The following is a 24,841-nucleotide window of genomic DNA, read 5'->3' on the forward strand; positions in this document are numbered from 1 at the left end:
GCTCCTTGCTGGGGTGCCCAGCCTCCTGTGGGCCCTGTGGCCCCTCCGCTCGCTGTGTCTCTGTCTACGGCCGTACCCCCTTAGGATCCTGTGTTAATAATTCTTTTTTTTTTTTTTTCCAACGTTTATTTATTTTGGGGACAGAGAGAGACAGAGCATGAACGGGGGAGGGGCAGAGAGAGAGGGAGACACAGAATCGGAATTCTGGCCACAGAATCTGGCCATCAGCCCAGAGCCTGACGCGGGGCTCGAACTCACGGACCGCGAGACCGTGACCTGGCTGAAGTCGGACGCTTAACCGACTGCGCCACCCAGGCGCCCCTGTTAATGATTCTTTATACGAAACTCACATTAATTCTTTATATTAAGCGAGTCAGATCACTTCACAGTTTCTGTCTCCAGGTAAGACCCTGGCAGACAGATACACTGTATACCTCACTTTTCAAAGTTCTGTTTTGTTCTTTCTCCAATCTGCCTGTTTGTATATTGCATGGAGTGTGTTTATAATTTTGCACGAAGAAGCCCTCTTCAGAGGGGACATCTTTTTGGGGACAGCTGTGGCCTTGCAGCTAAGGTCATGTTTCTGCTTCCTGGTGCCCCACGTTCTCATCTGTCCACCACTGGCTCTGACCTGGGGCTCTGAGCTACACAAGAGTGTAAATTTCGGGGCGCCTGCGTGGCTCCATTGGTTGAGCGTCTGACTTTGCCCCAGGTCATGATGTCACGGTTTGTGAGTTCTAGCCCTGCATCGGGCTCTGTGCTGACAGCTCACAGCCTGGAGCCAGCTTTGGATTCTGCCCCTCCCCTGCTCATGCTCTGTTGTCTGTCTGTCTGTCTCTCTCTCTCAAATATAAATAAGCATTAAATTTTTTTTTTTTAAGTATGAATTTCGATTTGGACTTGAAGCTCAAACTTTGGATTTCTCATGAGCGACCTCCTTTCCTTCCCAGACGCCAGGCCCTGAAGTTTCCTTTTCCCTCCCTGGGCCATGGGTGGGTTTTTTTGTTTTTTTTTTTTATTGTACCTTTTCTTGGAGGAGGATCCAGCGTTTGGTGGGTCTCAACCCCAGAGCCTTGCCCCAATGTCTGGAATCATGCAGCCTGGGCAGGCCTGTGGCAACAGACCAAATGAATTACCTGGACATCAATAAGGGCATTTCCAGAACACGTTATTTCCCGAATGTGCCCCACCTCTGGGGTTTCAGACAGTGATGCTGTGGCAAGGTCGCGGCCAGCAGAGGTCAGTGCCCAATACAGTTGTGACACCCTGGACACCATTACATCTCTCTTGTGACCTCGAGCCCTAGACCACGCTGGGATGTGGAAATCCTTACCTGATAAAACCTGCGTGATAAGAAAAGCCTGGTTTTACAGGTGTGTGAGGCTGGAAGACAGTAAGCGTGTGCAAACAGTGGGACCCACCACGCCGCAGGCTGAAGAGCTGTGTTTACCTGGTGGAAGCCCAGATAGTCCACGATCGTTGCTGACGCGTAAAATATCATGCCTTCCGCACTCACGACCAGGGCAAAGCCATCGAGAGACTAGAAGAAACAAGAACTTGAGTTGGCTCCTGCCCACATTCTCAGAACCTTCACAATGAGAAAGCGCAAGCATTGTCTCTGCTGCATTCTCGACCATTTCTCCTGGTCCGTAGTCTGTATTTATAACCTCCAGAAACACCCACTGTTGATTTATTTATTTGTTTATTTATGGCCGTTTTGCAATAGGTCCCAAGTGTGCAGATGACACGGGCACTTCATCATGGTTTATAAGCCTCAACACTGTGTTCTTCTTTTTCTAATGATTATAAAACTCATCTTGTACAAAATACAAATATCATCATGGAGAGATGAGGCTCCCAGCAGTACCTGAAACAAAACAGGAGCCTCACTTCACTATATGGACTGTCCCTGTTCACGCACTTTCTTCCAGACTATGTTCTGGTTTTCCTAAGTGTTTTTATCATGAATAAATATCGAACTCCATCAAGTGCTATTTCTACATCTACTGAAACAATAACATAACATTTCTTTAGTCTATTGATGTGTAGAATTTCATGATAGGTCCCTGATGATGAATCATTCTTGCATATTACAGGATAAGCCTTATCGTCACTTCTAATATGCTCTTGGAAGTAACTCACTTTGCTGCGGAGACGCTCATCCGTATTTAAGGAAAAGCTGGCCCACGAGCGTCCCTCCTGATTTTGGTGTCAGGATCACTAGATACGAGTCAGGCCCCTCTCCCTCTTTTCCATTTCCTGGACCTACTTATTGAAGGCAAGGATAACGTGCACCTTGAAAGTTTGGTTTCACTTCCAAGAGCATTCAGCTTGGGGATGATGGGAGACAGCAAGTGAAAAGGGGAGGGTTTTAGCACCATGTCAGTTTATGTAATGGTTGTTAGTGTATCCAGGTTTTTAATTTTTTCTTTATCAATTAGAGCATCTTAAAATATTTTCCTCTTCATTTTAAATTTGTTAGTGTCTGCTATTCACAATATTTTTATGATTCTTAAATCAGTTATATCCATAATTATTTGCCGTGCGTGCATGTGTGTAGAAAAGTGCGGCATGTGGCTACGCTGTGCCTGACTTCAAATCTTTATTCAAAAAGCAAGCTTTGTAGCTCCGCCCTGCAGTGATTTCCCAGAATCACCAGTAGTGAAGATGCACAAGAGAACACAGCCACCGATTTACATGATCAATGAGCATTTCATCTATCCTCTATCTATCTATCTATCTTCTTCCTGCTCACCATCATCATCATTACGATAAAGAAAATTATAGCTGGGGGCACCTGGGTGGCTCAGTCGGTGAAGCGTCCGGCTGGCTCAGGTCATGATCTCATGGTTCCTGAGTTCGAGCCCTGCATCAGGCTCTGTGCTGACAGCTCAGAGCCTGGAACCTGCTTCGGATTCTGTGTCTCCCTCTGTCTCTGCCTCTCTCTCAAAAGGAAATAAACATTAAAAAAATTTAAAAAAAGAAAATGATAGCTCACACGGTGCACGAGAGTATTGGGTACCCTACATGGAATGTCTCATTCAATTCTACATCACCTCCATGCAGCAGGAGGTTGCAACTCTACTCGGCCAGTGCAGAAGCTGGAGGTGAGGGAGGGCATCCGGGCAGTGGAGTTCATAAATATTTCAATTTGTATCTTTAAAATACAGACATTTAGAGACTTTAACTTCTATGAAGTTTGTAGTTATTGGCAGTATATCACAATACTCATTTCCCTTAATTCTTGATCATGTAGGATACTTTTTCCTTTTTAAATTTTTGCTAATTTGTTAAGTGATAAATTATTGTACTATTTACTATAATTTTCATTTCTTTGATTATTAATGGGATTGATATTGATGAGATTCCACACACTCACTGTTAGCCTGTAGTTCTTGCTTGGCAAACTGCTCATGCATATCATTGGCTAATTTTTCTATCAGGGTTTATAAATATCAATTCCCAAGAGCTTTTAAACTGCTAATATTGAAGATCTCTAGGCATCCTAGGACAGCAGCAGCCACCTAACCCCAAATACCCTGGCTTATAAATGATGGAAAACAACAAGAAAAGTGACACTACACAAATCCATGCCCTTGTCCTGATGAGACCACAGGGAGCTGGTAACTTGCAGAGACATATTGGCAGAAAAGAGAGTACTAAATCCTAGTGAGCTATGAAAGGAAGAGAGTGTAGTTTCTCCTTAGGAAACTAGAGTAAAAGAGCCAATTAAATCCAACGTAAGTGGAAGAAAGAAAAAAACAAGAGTGAAAAAGTCAATGATATTGTTTAAAATTGTCAAATAATGAACATCATCAACAAAGTCAAATTTGGTTCTTCGAAAAGATTGATAAAAGATCAATACAAGATCAATAAATTTGATATACCCTTAGCAAATTTTATCAAGAAAAATACAAGTTACTGACACCAGGGATTTACAATCATGACACAGCCAGGCACCTGAGTGGCTCAGTCAGTTAAGCATCCTACTCTTGATCTCGGCTCAGGTCTTTTCTTTTTGTAACAAATTCAAATTTCTTTTTTTTTTTTTTTAATGTTTATTCACTTTTGAGAGGGAGGAGGGGCAGAGAGAGAGGGGGACAGAGGATTTGAAGTGGGCTCTGCACTGAGAGTAGAGAGCCTGACGCAGGGCTTGAACTCACAAACCACGAGATCATGACCTGAGCCTAGGTTGGATGCTAACTGACTAATCCACCCACGCGTCCATCAGCTCCGGTCTTGATCTCAAGGTTGTGAGTTTGAGCCCCTCATTGGGCTCCACACTAGGCATGGAGCCTACTTAAAAACAACAACAACAACAAACCTTCCCACAAAGAAAACTCCAGACCTAGATTAAACAAACAAACAAACAAACAAAACATGGGGCACCTGGGTGGCTCAGTCGGTTAAGCATCTGACTTCGGCTCAGGTCATGATCTAGTGGTTTGTGGGTTCAAGCCCCGCGTTGGGCTCTGTGCTAACAGTTCAGAGCCTGGAGCCTGTTTCGGATTCTGTGTCTCCTCCACTCTCTGCCCCTCCCTTGCTCATGCTCTGTCTCTCAATAATAAATAAACATTAAGAAAAATTTTTTAAACCAAAAAAACCCCATAAAATGCCTAGGAATAAATCTAATAAAAGATGTACAAGACCTGAATAATCCAGGAGGTATGCCATGCTCCTGCACTGGAAGATTCCACATGGTTTAGAGAGCCCAGTCTCTAAAATCGGTTTATGGTGTGATGTGATCCCAATCACAATCTCAGGAGGGTTTTCTTCCCTTTGCAGAAATTGTCAAGCTGATTCTAAATTCTATATGTGCAAAGGGCCCATATTTGCCAAAGCAACGATGTTAAAGAAGAACAAAATTTCAGAACTTACACTGACTTCATGACTTAGCATAGAGCTGTGGTAGCCAGGACAACATGGCATTAATGTGTCTGGGACAGCTGGTTGTCCGTATGGAAAAAATGAACACGGACTCCTATCTAATTCCACAGAAATTAATTCAAGACATAGCTTAGGCCTAAAGATAAAACCTCATAATCATAAGGTTTCTAGAAGAAAACAAAATGTCTTCATGAGCCTGGAATAGGCAGATTTGGATAGGACACAAAAACACTAGCCCTTCACGGAAAAACTTGATAAACTGGACTTTATTAAAAGACACAATTTAAAAATGTAGAGACAAGCCACAGGGCACGAAAACAGTATTCGCAGCACATTGACCAAGGACCTCATTCAGAATATATACAATTCATAAATGGATAGTAAAAAGATGAACGACCCAAATTTTTTAAATGGGCAAAAGACTTGAACAGATACTTTCCTAGGGAGATGGAAGAAAGGCCTGTCTATGATGAAAATGTGTCAACATCATTAGTCATCAGGGAAATGCAGATAAACATCACATTAAGATACCATTTCACAAACACTGGGATGGCTACAGTCAAAAAAACAGACAACACGAAATGTTGGTGAGGATATGAACCATCACCAGTAAGAACGTAAAATGTGACAATCACGTTGGGAAACGGTTTTGAGGTTCCTCATAAACATGAACACGCACTCTCCCCATGACCAGAAATTCCACTCAGTGCTTACCCAAGTGAGATGGGTGTGCTCACAAAAACACCCTAACAAGAATGTTCATAGCGGCCTCCTTCCCAACAGTCACACTCCGGAAATAACCCAGCAGCTACCAGCCCCACATGAGGGCTATCACACAGAGAAAAAGAGCACCCTGCTGACCATGGGGCCTGTGCATCTATTTATAGGGAGCCCAGGGGCAGCCCAAACAAAGCAATGGGATAAACACCAGAAAGCAGTTCCCTGGTGGTGGCAGAGGGAACCACATTAAACGAAAGTAGGAGAAAGTCACAAATAAATTTGAAACCCTAAATAAGTGTATGTTTCCCTAGGAAAATACGATGTATCCGTTAGAGACAGAAACCTTACCTGACTGATTTCTCTAGAAGACACAGAGGAAGTTACCAAGGGTCCAGCCCACAGATGGCCTTACCATGTAACCACCAAGTCTTAAAGATCTGATCGCATCAATGCCCCATAAATTGTCCCAGAGCATAGAAAGTCAGGGAATTTTTCCACTTATTTTCAGAAGTGTAACACTGACACTTAACTCTGATCAAAGAAAAGTACAATAAAAATAAAATTACAGACCTTTAGTTATTGATGAGAATGTACAAATAAATATTAGCAAACAGATTCCAATTTCACATTAAGGAAACACAATACACATGACCAAGTGAACTTATTCCAGGAATGCAAGGTTGACTCAACATTAGGAAACCCATTAGCTTAATACACATTTATAGTTCTACAGGGGATAGTCTTATAATTATCTCCACAGATGGTAAAAAAGCTTTCCACAAAATTCAACATTTATTCTCTATAAAAACTCTTAAGAAAATAGGAATTATAGGCACATTCTTAACATGATAGTGTTTATGTGGGTGCGTGCTATTTCTAAGTCACCAACTTACTTAGTGGGGAAATATTCTAGGTGTTTCCAGTAATACCAGGATGCAACACAAAGATATCCATGATCTCCCATTCCAGTGTGTGCAAACTACAGTCCCAGTTATGGCCTGGCACTTGGTTTTGGGAATAAAATTTTACTGGAACACAGACACACTCATTCATTACTTATTGTTTGTGGCCACTCTTGCACTGTAACAGTGGAGCCGAGTGGGTGCAACTGTATGACCCACAAAGCTGAAAATATTTAGCATCTGGCCTTTTAAGAAAATGTTGGCTGACTCCTATCCTACAGTGACCACCATCAGATGGAGGTGTTAGCTGTTATAGCGAGACGAGAAACCAACAGGAGGCATAAGAACTGGGCAAAGTAAAATGGTCTCTGTCTACAGATGCTATCACTGGATATCTGGAAACTCCTAGAAAGCCAATGATAAAATAACTCAAAAAAAAAAAAAAAAAAGATGGGCAAAAGACATGAATAGACACTTCTCCAAAGAAGACATCCAGATGGCCAACTGACACATGAAAAAATGCTCAACATCACTCAACATCAGGGAAATACAAATCAAAACCACAATGAGATACCACCTCACACCTGTCAGAATGGCTCACGTTCACAACTCAGGCAACAACAGATGTTGGCGAGGATGCAGGGAGAGAGGATCTCTTTTGCATTGTTGGTGGGAATGCAAGCTGGTGTAGCCACTCTGAAAAACAGTATGGAGGTTCCTCCAAAAACTAAAAATAGAACTACCCTACGACCCAGCAATGGCACTACTAGGCATTTATCCATGGGATATAGGTGTGGTGTTTCGAAGGGACACATGCACATGTTTATAGCAGCACTATCAACAATAGCCAAAGTATGGAAAGAGCTCAAATGTCCATCGATGGATGAATGGATAAAGAAGATGTGGCATATATACAATGGAATATTACTCAGCAATCAAAAAGAATGAAATCTTGCCATTTGCAACTACGTGGATGGAACTGGAGGGTACTAGGCTAAGTGAAATTAGTCAGAGAAAGACAAAAATCATATGACTTCACTCATATGAGGACTTTAAGAGACAAAACAGATGAACATAAGAGAAGGGAAACAAAAATAATATAAAAACAGGGAGGGGGACAAAACAGAAGAGACTCATAAATATGGATAACAAACAGGGTTACTAGAGGGGTTGTGGGAGGGGGGTTGGGCTAAATGGGCAAGGGGCACTAAGGAATCTCCTCCTGAAATCACTGTTGCCCTATGTGCTAACTAATTTGGATGTAAATTAAAAAAAATTAAAAAATAAAACAAGTTAAAAAATTAAAAAAATTTAAAAAATTCAGTAAGGAAGCAGTATATAAAATTAGATACCATATTCAACGTTTATTTATTTTTGGGACAGAGAGAGACAAAGCATGAACGGGGGAGGGGCAGAGAGAGAGAGGGAGACACAGAATCGGAAACAGGCTCCAGGCTCCGAGCCATCAGCCCAGAGCCCGACGCGGGGCTCGAACTCACGGACCGCGAGATCGTGACCTGGCTGAAGTCGGACGCTTAACCGACTGCGCCACCCAGGCGCCCCTAGATACCATATTCAATAATCTTTACATACTAGAAAAATAACCAAATTAGAGGGTCTGATGATAGATAAAACCCCATTTACAAACACATTAAAGAAGATCCATTACTTGATAAATAAACTTAACAAGAAAGTGTAAAACACAGGGGCAGAAAGCTTTAAAACTTCTCAAGACACAAAATTATATTTGAACAGATGGAAAGACATCCTCTGTTCCTGGACAAGGCAATTCAGCATTGCAAAAATGCCCGTTCTGCCCAAGTGAACCCCCCAACAGACTGCCACTCTGTTTTGGGAGCAGGCGAGTCGATGCTACGTGCAGGCAGGAAACGTGCAGTCATAGCTACAAAAGACAGGAAAAGTGAGGAGGGAGGGCTGTCTCATTCACACACCGAAATGTGGGGCCGACCTCCGTAGTCACGACGGCTGGTGCCGGTGTCAGCGGCTGGTCAGTGGACTGCATGGCGAGTCCAGAAACAGGCCCCAGCTTAGACGGAAATGTGGCATAGGAAGCAGGTGTCACCGGAACCACTGGGACAGAACGAGCTTCTCAATAAATGGTGCTTTGTGAAGCTTTTGTTATCATGCTTTGTGTCTGTCCGTCTGTCCGTCAGGGCTGGAGAATCGTCTTCAAGGTGGTGTTTGCCCCTTCAGGGTTACCAGGTTGATGAGCTCACAGTGGCTCCCGACATGGAGAGTCACCTTATTCCCATGGCCACCATGGCTCGCTCCTGCTGCAGACAGAGTCAACTCGCTGTTGCTTTATTTAGAGTTCTTTCATGTAGTGTCTCAAGGAGATGAGTTGGTTTCTCCTTTGTGCCCTCAAGCAGGCTTCAGCGCACGGTTTTCTGACCTCACAGAATTAGCCGCGACCCTCTCCCCTTCCGTTCCGTGCTCTGGAACTTGGTTTTCTGTATTCAGGTTCGCTAAAACTTGCTTGTAGAAACGAGTGGATCAGACACCCCCACCCCTAGCTCCGCTCCCTCTCACCAGTGTGACTGACTCTGTTCAGAGTAACATCACACGTGCCCACGAACAGCTCCCTCCCAGCTGCCACAGGGCAGAAGCTGGGTTCCGGGGAGCCTCCCTGCTCCCCGCTCCTGCTCCTGCAGGAACGTAGCTATTGCACGGCAGAGGGTGGAACCAGCCAGAGTCCCCCAACATCACGATCCTCCATGGCGCTGCAGTCAGGCCTCCGTCTCGTGGAGCCACGCAGAACCTGTCCACGGAGTGTGTCTTCTTCTGGGTGATGCCTTGTCTCTTTGTTTGCTCCCTACTTTGTTTTCAGATAACACCGTTGTAGGTTTTCTGCCTACTTCGTTCAGGTACAACGCGACTCTTGCCCCAGATGTGTGTTTTCTGTGCTGGGGGTAGAGGTGTGAGGAAAAGTGCACCTGCCAACCAGAGCTAGTGTGTTCTGCCGCGTTCTGGTGATGGGACGACGTCACATGAAGGTCCCAGGAAGGCCCTCAGGGCAAAGGACCAAGCCTTCCAGCTTCACACAGAGCCGCTCCGCTACAAAGCCACACATCCAGCCGCCAAAGCATTTCAAAAGGGGAAGTGACAGCACTCAGGAAAATGTGAAACACACTTGTCAGAGCTCTTCGAGAGAGATGCGGTAAAACGTCAAAACCGGCCCCAAATGCGCCCGAGAGGCGCAGGCAGTCAGGAGAGGATTTCTGCTGCGAAATGACCCCCTCCAGACAACCCTGGAGCGGCCTGGCTCCTCTGTGACTTGGAAGTTTCAAGGTTTTGGACAATTTTCTGACGCAGAGGCACACACACTGGGGCGATGACGCTGCAAAGGACTCAGCTTTTGTGCTGAATTTTCTGGGCAAGAAATCCCCATCTCACGTAGCCCTGCAGCCGTGGCCACGGACTTAAATGGTCCTTGCAAAGCCCCCCGCCCCTGAACCCCAACGTACTTCTGAGGAACAGGAAACTGACCTCATACAACATAGGTGTCCACCAAAACACCTCTAAGAATCAAACCGCGTTACTTGTCATTTGAATAAATGTCCAGCTCCAGACAGAAGTGTGTGGTCCCACATATCCTAACACCTTTGAGTGGTGAATGGAAAGTCCAGTATCTGCCTGGCTCTCATCCTAGGGGGCTATTTGAGAGTTTGTAAATACGCCTAAATCAGGCGCCTGGGGGGCTCAGTCGGTTGAGTGTCTAACTCTTGATTTTGGCTCAGGTCATGATCCCAGGGTTGTGGGATCGAGCCCCACGTCCAAGCTCCGCACTGAATGTGGGGCCTGCTTAAGATCTCTCTCTCTTTCTCTCTCCCTGTGCCCCTCCCCACAACCTCCATCCATGCTCTCTCTCTCTCTCTCTAAAAAATTTAAAAAAATATATATATATATATGCGCCTGCCTAATGCCCTGCCCAATGCCTCTGTTCTTGGACACACAGTGTTTTGGGGGAGGCACCTATGAACATTTGGAATTTGTCTGTTTACATCATTTATCAAAAGACCTGCCTTCACTGCCTGAGACAAAAGAAGTGTGGAGGCGTGTGACGACATTAAACACACTGCCAGCCTACAGGGTGGGGCCTGGCTAAGAGGAGTGAGGGCACCCGGCACCTGGCACTCACCACCAAAGAGCTGGGCCCCTTTCTGCCTGGACGTGACCTGGCCTCCCTCCTGCCCCACGCTTAGCCGAGGCCCTGGGGGCTGGCGCCCACAGGGGCTGGTGGGTTTCAGGGTGGCGGGGCAGGGAGAACGGGCTGGTACCAAGCACTTCCCGCGCAGTGATGGGGACACTTGGGTAAGTCAGGGCGCTGCCGCCACAGCGGATCGCACCCACTGGTGCTGGCGCAGCCTCCCAGGATGGGAGCAGCCAACCACGAAGCCCCTGCCGTCCTACCCCTGGGACTCGGATGGAGGTAGGTGGGGCCACACTGGGGTCCACGGACGGCTGGTTGGAAGACCATCGGTCGTGCTGATAGACTATCAGAGTGACTATTTGCGGTTGCCACTACCCTGAGGTCGGGTGACGTGCTCAACGGGCGGGCAGTCAGACCAACCGCCATGTGGCGCTGGCAGCGGTGACCTCAGAGGGGCCTGGCGGCGGGGGGTGCGTGGCCCTCGGCCCCAGCCCCTCCTGGAGCGCCCGCTGCTCGGCCATCTCCCTGAACGGCTCCCCCGAGGGGAGGCTGCTGCACACCGAGCCTGTCGTGCTAGCAACGGTTCAAAGACCGAACGACGGCTCAAGGCTCGAGTACGTAAAACGCCTTCTTAAAAAAGATTTTATGAGATTCGTCACAACCAAAAACAACCTTAATTTTAACTCACAAGGCAGAAATTTTTTCAAAAAGCAAAAGGACCATAAAATGCCGTCTGCCGAGTCATATGGATTCAATATCGGATTGACGTTCTGGCCCAGAAGCATCATGCCAAATACTTTTACACATGTGGGACCATCTTTCAAATATGCATCGCCAACGTTTGTTTCCTCCCGGTCTCTTTTTAATCCTACAAGAGTTTTGTGTTTTCTCAAACATGGTACATGGAAAATGAGGTCACTTTTCCAAGTGGAAAAAAGGATTTGGCCCCAAACTTAAGACTGAACTTTTTTTAAGGGGCAGAAAAGTCACATCTCTATTCAATTACTGAAAGTCACGAGACGTGCACCTGCAACTTAGGGGGCAGCAGGGGTCACGGCAGGTGAGGGCCCCGGGTGCCCGCGCCTCCTGCGCTGCTGGCCCTGCCGCCCACAGCCCCTCTGTGGGGAAACAGGCAAAAACGTGCGAAAAGCCCGGGACTTCCCTTGGCAAACCCGTTGCACATCCTGATCTCGTCCAGTCCCGCGGCAGAAAAAACAGCCAGCAAGTACTTCAAAGATCGTTCTGTCAAGGTCACGGCAGAGGAACACAACGAGGGAAAATGGAACAATTCTAACGGCCCCTCATCGCTCCTCCCTAGAATAAAGGGACGTGGGGAGCCAAGCACTCCCCTGAGAGCCGCGGCCATGGCTACGGGGCAACAACACAAGGCCCGGCCCGCGCCAGTCACGCGAGCGAGCGGGCACCAGGCAGCTGCCTGGCCTTGCTGGAGGCAGATCACTCGCGGCCTCTCCATGGGGCCCGCGTGCGTGCGAGGGAGCGGAATGACTGGCTGTTTATAGATCCCACAAACAGTAAACTCAGCCTTGAATTTCTGCCACGAAGCAGCAACGGTGCTTGAAAACAGTTCTTGAAAGACGCAGTTGGCTGACCCCTCGTTCCCTCGCTCTAACCCGGGCCCGGCTCTGGGTAACCCGCTGCCCTGGGCCCCCCGGGGCCTTCCTTTCCACGGGAACCACAGAAACCGGGGGAGGGGAGGTGCCGGGACAGGGCTCTCAGCAAGAACCACCGCTCTGCAGCCGTCCCGGCCTCCCCGCGCCCAGCGGGGGTGGAGCCCAGAACTAGGTGCCGGCTGCCATGTCCAGCATCCACTGTCTTCGCTTCTCTGGGACCATGCTGCTTCTTCACGGACACTTCAACCTTGTGCTGCCTTTTCAGCTGTGCAACCTTGGCCAAGTTAATTAACCTCTCTGGGCCTCAGTCTCCTCCTCTGAAAAATGTGAATGATAGCAGTGACCACCTATGAGGGTTAAATGAGCCCTGCCCAGCATAGAGTGAGCAAAGAATCCATATTGTACCAGAATCCATAGAATCTGTACTATAATTAGAGTGCAGGACATGTGATTTGATACCAGAAGTGTTGAAATCATTTCCTAAAGTGAGAACAAAGCCTATATTTTAAAACTGGGATCTACTTCCTGAGTACAAACATCTTAACGTGAAGTTTGGTTGATTAAAAGCCAGCCCGGTTAGGGACAATCAGTAAATAAATGCTATTGATGAGTCTGAGGGTCCATCTGGAGGAAGCGGGCCTGTCCTCGCAGGCGTCCTGATGGCTGGAGGGTTGCACTCACTGACCCTAAAATCTCTGACCTCACTCTCCGAGTATGTTCTAGACCACCAGCCTTGGCCTGGCTACCATGGGTCACTCCAGACCTTCTGGGTCAGAGCCTGCCTTGGACAAGTTCCAGACCTTTCCTTCACACGTGGGCAGCTCTACACCCAGGAGAGCCTGATCCAGCTTTGCCCCACTTTGCCCCCCCCCCCACCACTTCCGAACAGCAGGAAGGAGGGGTGGTGCTGGGGCCTGAGGTGGCTTGGTGATAAAGCCCTCCAGGCAGAACACCACCAGCAGGAGGGAGAGCTACAAGGGTAACCTGTAGACCCACAGGGTGCTGGCAGCCTCCTCATGAGGGGGGAGTCAGGTGTGAGCCTGAGCCGGCAGTGGGCCATCCCCCAGCATGCCCGGGGAGGGATGCTCTGAGACAGAACAGGCACTCCAGCATCCAGGTGACAGGAAGGTTCTCAGGTTCCCAGAGGTTCAGCTGCTGCCGCATGAACCCAGGATGACACAGAGCTGCCTGGAAGGTCCTCACAAATGCTGGCTCCTCCCATAGTAATTAAAACTCCACATGATGGCTCAGGGCTGCAATTCCTCAGTGTTCCACAGATTCAAACATTGAAATGGTAACGTGAACAAGAGTTAAAACACGTGGCATCTTAAGTAAGCATGGCCCATGCTCCTCCCATGGGGCTTCCCTACCAGAGGCTGGCCCAGTCTCCTCACCTTGTGCTGAAATCACCTGCTGGAGACCCACTCAATGACTCAGAGCTCAGTGGGGGCAGGGCCTGGGACACATGTGTCTAATCCTAGGAGACCCTACAACCAAGCAGGACCAGAGTAAGCACAATGGTCACTAAGTGAGAGGGACCCAGTGAGCCCAACTCAGTGGCTGAGGATAGTCAGAGGTTCATTAGGATGCTCAGGGGTTCCTGGTGGATGGTCAGGGTTCATGGTGGATAGTCAGAGACTCATGGTGGATGGTCAGGATTTATGGTGGACAGTCAGGGGTTCATGGTGGACAGTCAGGGGTTCATGGTGGACGGTCAGGGGTTCATGGTGGATGGTCAGAGGTTCATGGTGGATGGTCAGAGGTTCATGGTGGATGGTCAGGGGTTCATGGTGGATGGTCAGAGGTTCATGGTGCATGGTCAGAGGTTCATGGTGGATGGTCAGAAGTTCATGGTGGATAGTCAGGGGTTCATGGTGGATGGTCAGGATTTATGGTGATTTATGGTGGATGGTCAGGGGTTCATGGTGGATGGTTGGGGGTTCATGGTGGAAAGTCAGAGAACAAATGGTGGATGGTCACAGGCTAATAGATGGTGGGGGGGGGGGATGGTTCCCAGTGGAGAATCCTGATGACCTAAAAGCCACAAAAAGGCCAGGCCCAGTCAAGTCCCAGACACCCAACCCATCCTCAGAGATGGGACCAGGATCCATGCACTGACCCCACAGGAAGGCCACTGGATGGGCAGAAGGCACAACCTCACGGGCCAGGGCAGGACAAGGTTGAGAAGTGACACAAGCTTGTGGGCAGGGTCCTCAGGTCAGCCTGGGACACCCCATGCATATCGTCAGGCTGGCAGTGGGGCACGGGCCCACAGAAAGTAAGGAAGGTAAGGTGGAGGGCTGTACTAGAGGGGCAGGGAGCCAAGCTTGCCCTCCTGGCATGAGGCCTCTGCTTTCCATGCTTATTCATGTCTGGTGAGCCCCTGAAAGAAACTGAAAGGGGCTTCAGAAGAGTGGGTTCAGCAGCCACAACAGAAGATAATCAAAGGCAGATTCCTTGGAGGAGAAAGACCAAAGGAACACCCAGGAGGCATAGCCGCTGGTGCTGCAGACTGCTCCGCAGGGAGACAGAAACAGGCGAGGCTCTCTCGAGGGCCGGGCAGCCCGCACTCCATCACCTGCCATGGGCCCCCAGAATCACACCAGCTCCTGCCCTGGTAACCCCACTTACACCCTTCAAAAGTCAGAGACAGACTCGCCCCTCTTAAGCCTGTCGGCTTGAGGGAGCCAGGCCTGAGCAGGTGGGAGGTGGCCAAGGAGTCAGGCCCCAATCCCAGGGCCCCTCTGTCTGTGTCCCAGTCCTTCTTGGTGGGCCGGGGCTGGGACCCCCAGCTACTGTGCTCTCCCCCCATGCCTGAAGGCCCTGTCCTGTCCTCCCAGCCAATTCCTACTGTGCCCCTCTTTCTGCACCAGGCAACCCCAAGTCCTGGCCATGAGTTTGCTGGGGTTTTGTGCCTGCTCTTCCCAGCCTGTGTGTCTGGGGACTAGTCTCTAGGCCAGCAGAGTAGAAGAGCCACGGAGGGAGATAGGCTCCCGTGTCTCTTGAGGTCCGATGTGGGGGACAGTGAGTTTCTAGGTCTTTCTTTAGAAGAGCCACGACCTGGAGGTGGGAAGTCCCTGTGCCATGCCAGCACTCCCTGTAGCTCCTGCCAGGCCCCCAGACGGTACCCCGCATGAGTCACCATCCCGAGGCCCCAGGAGTGCCCGGGAACTGCTGGGACCCCTCCCCTCAGGACATGCTGCAGCCCGCAGTTCCATACCCTAAACACAACCCCTTTCATCCACATCCCCACATGCAGTTGGTTCAATAAAACATGGACACAGGGCTTCCTGACTCCTCCTCCCCAAAATCAGGCCCAGGAGGAGAAAAGGAGGAGCCCCAGAAAGGCCATCTGGGGCTGGGATGAGGAGGTGAGGAGGCGACTGGGGCTGCAGCCCGGGCAGGGGCTTGGGGGCAGTCAGAGAAAGGTGGAAGGAAGAGATCTTGTTCTGCTGTGGTCCCTCCCCGCACTGCCCAGGGACCGCCTCCCCTGGTGGGGCAGGCAGGGGTGAGAGGGAGGGGGCCAGCTGGAGGAAGCAGCCCAGGTGGGGGCTCCCTCCCAAGGGGGGCCGGCATCCCCTCCCCTCCTTGAGCCTTGCCTGCCCCAGCACACAGCTCCCCGGCAGAGCAGGGACAAGGCATGCAGGGCAGCACGGGGGGCTCAGGATAGAGAGGAGTGTGAATTTAAAAAGTACATTTCGGGAAATAAGAAAAGACATAAGCAGCATAAAACAAGAAGCATTACAAACAAATCAAATGGAAATAGTAGGCATGAAACTGGAACCAGAGAAATAAACCAGTCCGGGATCTGGTGTGATGGACAGCACCCAGCAGTCGGCCAGGAGGAGCCCCCTCTCCTGAAGGGCAGCGGGCGGGAGGGGGGCGGGGGCGGTGGAGACCAAACAGAACGTGGGAGAAAAACCAGCAGATGGGAGGGTGGCTGTGGAAGTACCAACATCTGGATAAGAGCAGCTCTAGAAGATGAAAGCAATAGGGGAGAAGAGCTTTATCCGACGTGAAGACAGAAATAAAATGTCCAGACTGAGGACCACAGACCTCAGATGGAAGGAGCCAGCACAGCCAGACCCACAGTGGCGCAGAAACATGTCACAGCACGACCCACAGTGGACACAGGGTCATGTCACAGCCAGACCCACAGTGGCGCAGGGACATGTCACAGCACGACCCACAGTGGACACAGGGTCATGTCACAGCACGACCCACAGTGGACGCAGGGACATGTCACAGTGAGGCCCACAGTAGACACAGGGACATGTCACAGCACAACCCACAGTGGGCGCAGGGATATGTCACAGCCAGACCCACAGTGGACGCAGGGACATGTCACAGCGAGGCCCACGGTGGACGCAGGGACATGTCACAGCCAGACCCACAATGGACACAGGGTCATGTCACAGCACGACCCACAGTGGACACAGGGTCATGTCACAGCACAACCCACAGTGGACGCAGGGACACGTCACAGCCAGGCCCACAGTGGATGCAGGGACACGTCACAGCCAGACCCGCAGTGGACGCAGGGACATGTCACAGTCTGGCCCACAGTGGACGCAGGGACATGTCACAGCGAGGCCCACAGTGGACGCAGGGACATGTCACAGCCGGACCCACAGTGGACGCAGGGACACGTCACAGCCAGACCCGCAGTGGATGCAGGGACATGTCACAGTCTGGCCCACAGTGGACGCAAGGATATGTCACAGCGAGGCCCACAGTAGACACAGGGTCATGTCACAGTCAGGCCCACAGTGGACGCAGGGTCATGTCACAGCACGACCCACAGTGGACGCAGGGACATGTCACAGCCAGACCCACAGTGGACGCAGGGACATGTCACAGCCAGACCCACAGTGGACGCAGGGTCATGTCACAGCACGACCCACAGTGGACGCAGGGACATGTCACAGCCAGACCCACAGTGGACGCAGGGACATGTCACAGCACGACCCACAGTGGACGCAGGGACAGTCACAGCCAGACCCACAGTGGACGCAGGGTCATGTCACAGCACGACCCACAGTGGATGCAGGGACATGTCACAGCCAGACCCACAGTGGACGCAGGGTCATGTCACAGCACGACCCACAGTGGATGCAGGGACACGTCACAGCCAGACCCACAGTGGACGCAGGGACACGTCACAGCCAGACCCACAGTGGACGCAGGGACACGTCACAGCGAGGCCCACAGTGGACGCAGGGTCATGTCACAGCCAGACCCACAGTGGACGCAGGGACATGTCACAGCCAGACCCACAGTGGATGCAGGGACATGTCAGAGCCAGACCCACAGTGGACGCAGGGACATGTCACAGCACGACCCACAGTGGACGCAGGGACATGTCACAGCCAGACCCACAGTGGACGCAGGGACACGTCACAGCACGACCCACAGTGGATGCAGGGACATGTCACAGCCAGACCCACAGTGGACACAGGGACACGTCACAGCCAGACCCACAGCGGACACAGGGACACGTCACAGCGAGGCCCACAGTGGACGCAGGGACATGTCACAGCCAGACCCACAGTGGACGCAGGGACATGTCACAGCCAGACCCACAGTGGATGCAGGGACATGTCACAGCCAGACCCACAGTGGACTCAGGGACATGTCACAGTGAGGCCCACAGTAGACACAGGGACATGTCACAGCACAACCCACAGTGGGCGCAGGGACACGTCACAGCCAGACCCACAGTGGACACAGGGACACGTCACAGCGAGGCCCACAGTGGATGCAGGGACATGTCACAGCCAGACCCACAGTGGACGCAGGGACACGTCACAGCCAGACCCACAGTGGACGCAGGGACACGTCACAGCGAGGCCCACAGTGGATGCAGGGACATGTCACAGCCAGACCCACAGTGGACGCAGGGACACGTCACAGCATGACCCACAATGGATGCAGGGACATGTCACAGCCGGACCCATAGTGGATGCAGGGACATGTCACAGCCAGATCCACAGTGGACGCAGGGACATGTCACAGCATGACCCACAGTGGACTCAGGGACACGTCACAGCCAGACCCTCGGTGGACGCAGGGTCACGTCATAGCCAGACCCGCAGTGGACGCAGGGACACGTCACAGCGAGGCCCACAGGGGACGCAGGGACATTTCACAGCCAGGCCCACAGTGGACGCAGGGTCATGTCACAGCCAGACCCACAGTGGACGCAAGGACACGTCACAGCGAGGCCCACAGGGGACGCAGGGACATTTCACAGCCAGGCCCACAGTGGACGCAGGGTCACGTCACAGCCAGACCCGCAGTGGACGCAGGGTCACGTCACAGCCAGACCCACAGTGGACGCAGGGACACGTCACAGCGAGGCCCACAGTGGACGCAGGGTCACATCACAGCCAGACCCGCAGTGGACGCAGGGACACGTCACAGCGAGGCCCACAGGGGACGCAGGGACATGTCACAGCCAGACCCACAGTGGACGCAGGGACATGTCACAGCCAGACCCACAGTGGATGCAGGGACATGTCACAGCCAGACCCACAGTGGACTCAGGGACATGTCACAGTGAGGCCCACAGTAGACACAGGGACATGTCACAGCACGACCCACAGTGGGCGCAGGGACACGTCACAGCCAGACCCACAGTGGACACAGGGACACGTCACAGCGAGGCCCACAGTGGATGCAGGGACATGTCACAGCCAGACCCACAGTGGACGCAGGGACACGTCACAGCCAGACCCACAGTGGACGCAGGGACACGTCACAGCCAGACCCACAGTGGACGCAGGGACACGTCACAGCGAGGCCCACAGTGGATGCAGGGACATGTCACAGCCAGACCCACAGTGGACGCAGGGACACGTCACAGCATGACCCACAATGGATGCAGGGACATGTCACAGCCGGACCCATAGTGGATGCAGGGACATGTCACAGCCAGATCCACAGTGGACGCAGGGACATGTCACAGCATGACCCACAGTGGACTCAGGGACACGTCACAGCCAGACCCTCGGTGGACGCAGGGTCACGTCATAGCCAGATCCACAGTGGACGCAGGGTCATGTCACAGCCAGACCCACAGTGGACGCAGGGTCACGTCACAGCCAGACCCACAGTGGACGCAGGGACATGTCACAGCGAGGCCCACAGGGGACGCAGGGACATTTCACAGCGAGGCCCACAGTGGACGCAGGGTCACGTCACAGCCAGACCCGCAGTGGACGCAGGGTCACGTCACAGCCAGACCCACAGTGGACGCAGGGACACGTCACAGCGAGGCCCACAGTGGACGCAGGGACATGTCACAGCCAGACCCACAGTGGACGCAGGGACATGTCACAGCCAGACCCGCAGTGGACGCAGGGTCACGTCACAGCCAGACCCACAGTGGACGCAGGGACACGTCACAGCCAGACCCACAGTGGACGCAGGGACACGTCACAGCGAGGCCCGCAGGGGACGCAGGGACATTTCACAGCCAGGCCCACAGTGGACGCAGGGACACGTCACAGCGAGGCCCGCAGTGGACGCAGGGACATGTCAGAGCCAGACCCACAGTGGACGCAGGGACACGTCACAGCGAGGCCCACAGGGGACGCAGGGACACGTCACAGCGAGGCCCACAGGGGACGCAGGGACACGTCACAGCCAGGCCCACAGTGGACGCAGGGACATGTCACAGCGAGGCCCACAGGGGACGCAGGGACATTTCACAGCGAGGCCCACAGGGGACGCAGGGACATTTCACAGCCAGGCCCACAGTGGACGCAGGGTCACGTCACAGCCAGACCCGCAGTTGACGCAGGGTCACGTCACAGCCAGACCCACAGTGGATGCAGGGACATGTCACAGCCAGACCCACAGTGGACACAGGGTCATGTCACAGCGAGGCCCACAGTGGATGCAGGGACATGTCACAGCCAGACCCACAGTGGACGCAGGGACACGTCACAGCCAGACCCACAGTGGACGCAGGGACACGTCACAGCCAGACCCACAGTGGACGCAGGGTCATGTCACAGCCAGACCCACAGTGGACGCAAGGACATGTCACAGCGAGGCCCACAGGGGACGCAGGGACATTTCACAGCCAGGCCCACAGTGGACGCAGGGTCACGTCACAGCCAGACCCGCAGTGGACGCAGGGTCACGTCACAGCAAGACCCACAGTGGACGCAGGGACACGTCACAGCGAGGCCCACAGTGGACGCAGGGACACGTCACAGCCAGACCCTCGGTGGACGCAGGGTCATGTCACAGCCAGACCCACAGTGGACGCAGGGTCATGTCACAGCCAGACCCACAGTGGACGCAGGGACACGTCACAGCGAGGCCCACAGTGGACGCAGGGACATGTCACAGCCAGACCCACAGTGGACGCAGGGACATGTCACAGCCAGACCCACAGTGGATGCAGGGACATGTCACAGCCAGACCCACAGTGGACTCAGGGACATGTCACAGTGAGGCCCACAGTAGACACAGGGACATGTCACAGCACAACCCACAGTGGGCGCAGGGACACGTCACAGCCAGACCCGCAGTGGACGCAGGGTCACGTCACAGCCAGACCCACAGTGGACGCAGGGACACCTCACAGCGAGTCCCGCAGTGGACGCAGGGACATGTCATAGCCAGACCCACAGTGGACGCAGGGACATGTCACAGCGAGGCCCACAGGGGACGCAGGGACATTTCACAGCCAGGCCCACAGTGGACGCAGGGTCACGTCACAGCCAGACCCACAGTGGACGCAGGGACACGTCACAGCGAGGCCCACAGTGGACGCAGGGACATGTCACAGCCAGACCCACAGTGGACGCAGGGACACGTCACAGCATGACCCACAATGGATGCAGGGACATGTCACAGCCGGACCCATAGTGGATGCAGGGACATGTCACAGCCAGATCCACAGTGGACGCAGGGACACGTCACAGCCAGACCCGCAGTGGACGCAGGGACATGTCATAGCCAGACCCACAGTGGACGCAGGGACACGTCACAGCGAGGCCCGCAGTGGACGCAGGGTCACGTCACAGCCAGACCCGCAGTGGACGCAGGGTCACGTCACAGCCAGACCCACAGTGGACGCAGGGACACGTCACAGCGAGGCCCACAGTGGACGCAGGGTCACGTCACAGCCAGACCCGCAGTGGACGCAGGGACATGTCATAGCCAGACCCACAGTGGACGCAGGGTCATGTCACAGCCAGACCCACAGTGGACGCAGGGTCACGTCACAGCCAGACCCACAGTGGACGCAGGGTCACGTCACAGCCAGACCCACAGTGGACGCAGGGACACGTCACAGCGAGGCCCACAGGGGACGCAGGGACATTTCACAGCCAGGCCCACAGTGGACGCAGGGACACGTCACAGCGAGGCCCGCAGTGGACGCAGGGACATGTCATAGCCAGACCCACAGTGGACGCAGGGTCACGTCACAGCCAGACCCACAGTGGACGCAGGGTCATGTCACAGCCAGACCCACAGTGGACGCAGGGACACGTCACAGCGAGGCCCGCAGTGGACGCAGGGACATGTCATAGCCAGACCCACAGTGGACGCAGGGACATGTCACAGCGAGGCCCACAGGGGACGCAGGGACATTTCACAGCCAGGCCCACAGTGGACGCAGGGTCACGTCACAGCCAGACCCGCAGTGGACACAGGGTCACGTCACAGCCAGACCCACAGTGGACGCAGGGACACGTCACAGCGAGGCCCGCAGTGGACGCAGGGACATGTCAGAGCCAGACCCACAGTGGACGCAGGGACACGTCACAGCGAGGCCCACAGGGGACGCAGGGACACGTCACAGCGAGGCCCACAGGGGACGCAGGGACACGTCACAGCGAGGCCCACAGTGGACGCAGGGTCACGTCACAGCCAGACCCGCAGTGGACGCAGGGACATGTCACAGCCAGACCCACAGTGGACACAGGGACACGTCACAGCCAGACCCACAGCGGACACAGGGACACGTCACAGCGAGGCCCACAGTGGACGCAGGGACACGTCACAGCGAGGCCCGCAGTGGACGCAGGGACATGTCATAGCCAGACCCACAGTGGATGCAGGGACATGTCAGAGCCAGACCCACAGTGGACGCAGGGTCACGTCACAGCCAGACCCACAGTGGACGCAGGGACACGTCACAGCGAGGCCCACAGGGGACGCAGGGACATTTCACAGCCAGGCCCACAGTGGACGCAGGGACACGTCACAGCGAGGCCCGCAGTGGACGCAGGGACACGTCACAGCCAGACCCGCAGTGGACGCAGGGACATGTCACAGCCAGACCCACAGTGGACGCAGGGTCACGTCACAGCCAGACCCGCAGTGGACACAGGGTCACGTCACAGCCAGACCCACAGTGGACGCAGGGACACGTCACAGCGAGGCCCACAGTGGACGCAGGGACATGTCACAGCCAGACCCACAGTGGACGCAGGGACATGTCACAGCCAGACCCGCAGTGGACGCAGGGTCACGTCACAGCCAGACCCACAGTGGACGCAGGGACACGTCACAGCCAGACCCACAGTGGACGCAGGGACACGTCACAGCGAGGCCCGCAGGGGACGCAGGGACATTTCACAGCCAGGCCCACAGTGGACGCAGGGACACGTCACAGCGAGGCCCGCAGTGGACGCAGGGACATGTCAGAGCCAGACCCACAGTGGACGCAGGGACACGTCACAGCGAGGCCCACAGGGGACGCAGGGACACGTCACAGCGAGGCCCACAGGGGACGCAGGGACACGTCACAGCCAGGCCCACAGTGGACGCAGGGACATGTCACAGCGAGGCCCACAGGGGACGCAGGGACATTTCACAGCGAGGCCCACAGGGGACGCAGGGACATTTCACAGCCAGGCCCACAGTGGACGCAGGGTCACGTCACAGCCAGACCCGCAGTTGACGCAGGGTCACGTCCCAGCGAGGCCCACAGTGGATGCAGGGACATGTCACAGCCAGACCCACAGTGGACGCAGGGACATGTCACAGCCAGACCCACAGTGGACGCAGGGACATGTCACAGCCAGACCCACAGTGGACGCAGGGTCACGTCACAGCCAGACCCACAGTGGACGCAGGGACACGTCACAGCCAGACCCACAGTGGACGCAGGGACATGTCACAGCCAGACCCGCAGTGGACGCAGGGTCACGTCACAGCCAGACCCACAGTGGACGCAGGGACATGTCACAGCCAGACCCGCAGTGGACGCAGGGTCACGTCACAGCCAGACCCACAGTGGACGCAGGGACACGTCACAGCCAGACCCACAGTGGACGCAGGGACACGTCACAGCGAGGCCCGCAGGGGACGCAGGGACATTTCACAGCCAGGCCCACAGTGGACGCAGGGACACGTCACAGCGAGGCCCGCAGTGGACGCAGGGACATGTCAGAGCCAGACCCACAGTGGACGCAGGGACACGTCACAGCGAGGCCCACAGGGGACGCAGGGACACGTCACAGCGAGGCCCACAGTGGACGCAGGGACATGTCACAGCGAGGCCCACAGTGGACGCAGGGACATGTCACAGCCAGACCCACAGTGGACGCAGGGTCATGTCACAGCCAGACCCACAGTGGACGCAGGGTCACGTCACAGCCAGACCCACAGTGGACGCAGGGTCACGTCACAGCCAGACCCACAGTGGACGCAGGGTCATGTCACAGCCAGACCCACAGTGGACGCAGGGACATGTCATAGCCAGACCCACAGTGGACGCAGGGACACGTCACAGCGAGGCCCGCAGTGGACGCAGGGTCATGTCACAGCCAGACCCACAGTGGACGCAGGGACATGTCACAGCGAGGCCCACAGGGGACGCAGGGACATTTCACAGCCAGGCCCACAGTGGACGCAGGGTCACGTCACAGCCAGACCCGCAGTGGACGCAGGGTCACGTCACAGCCAGACCCACAGTGGACGCAGGGACACGTCACAGCGAGGCCCACAGTGGACGCAGGGACATGTCACAGCCAGACCCACAGTGGACGCACTGCAGGGAAAGCACTCCAGAGAGAAACACACCCAGGCCACAAGGATCAAAGACAACGACCCGTGCCGGGCAAGATTCAACTTCAAGACAAGAGTTGCCGTGCGGTGTCCAGGAGACCAGAGGCCTGAGAGCATGCCGTGAGCCCAAGAATCAGAGAAAACCAACTTGAACAGGTCTTTTCTAAGGGCAATCCCCGTAAAGACAGGCCAGAATGTGTAACTTTTAAACTAGCACAAGAAAGCTCATGGAAGCCTGGAGAGAAAGGGAGGAGGGAGCCACAGCCCTGAGTGTGAAAGACAAAATATGACGTCACAAAGCAGCCCCAAATAAGGGTGATTGCAGTACCCAGAGGCTAAACGCACCCGCGACAGGACACAGTGTGGGGAAAGGACCCCCACACACGTCTGCAGGAGGCACGTTTAAAACGAGACCAGAGGGTGGTGAAGATCCGCCCGGCAGCAAGGATCCACAAGGAAGCCAGGAGCAGGTTTATTTCTGATGCAACAGAATT

At 53.8% G+C, this 24,841-nt stretch overlaps 1 protein-coding gene across 8 annotated transcripts in view; it reads right to left on the minus strand.

Moving 5' to 3' along the window:
- The window catches only part of AHRR (aryl hydrocarbon receptor repressor), a 102,424-nt gene that overhangs the window by 20,324 nt on the left and 57,259 nt on the right, over window positions 1–24,841 (minus strand). For 3 of the 8 annotated variants that reach the window (XM_047848418.1, XM_047848415.1, XM_047848417.1), the window contains 3 exons: window positions 1,451–1,540; window positions 1,334–1,343; window positions 1,025–1,110 (listed from right to left, as the gene is read on the minus strand). In XM_047848418.1, coding sequence (XP_047704374.1) covers window positions 1,025–1,110; window positions 1,334–1,343; window positions 1,451–1,540 — 186 coding nt within the window. Of the gene's footprint in view, window positions 1–1,024; window positions 1,111–1,333; window positions 1,344–1,450; window positions 1,541–3,056; window positions 3,064–13,705; window positions 14,273–24,841 lie in introns of those variants that run through there. The other 5 variants (XM_047848420.1, XM_047848419.1, XM_047848422.1 and 2 more) reach the window with 4 other exon arrangements.

This window comes from Prionailurus viverrinus, unplaced genomic scaffold (genome assembly GCF_022837055.1).
Source record: "Prionailurus viverrinus isolate Anna unplaced genomic scaffold, UM_Priviv_1.0 scaffold_63, whole genome shotgun sequence".
Classification (NCBI taxonomy): domain Eukaryota; kingdom Metazoa; phylum Chordata; class Mammalia; order Carnivora; family Felidae; genus Prionailurus; species Prionailurus viverrinus.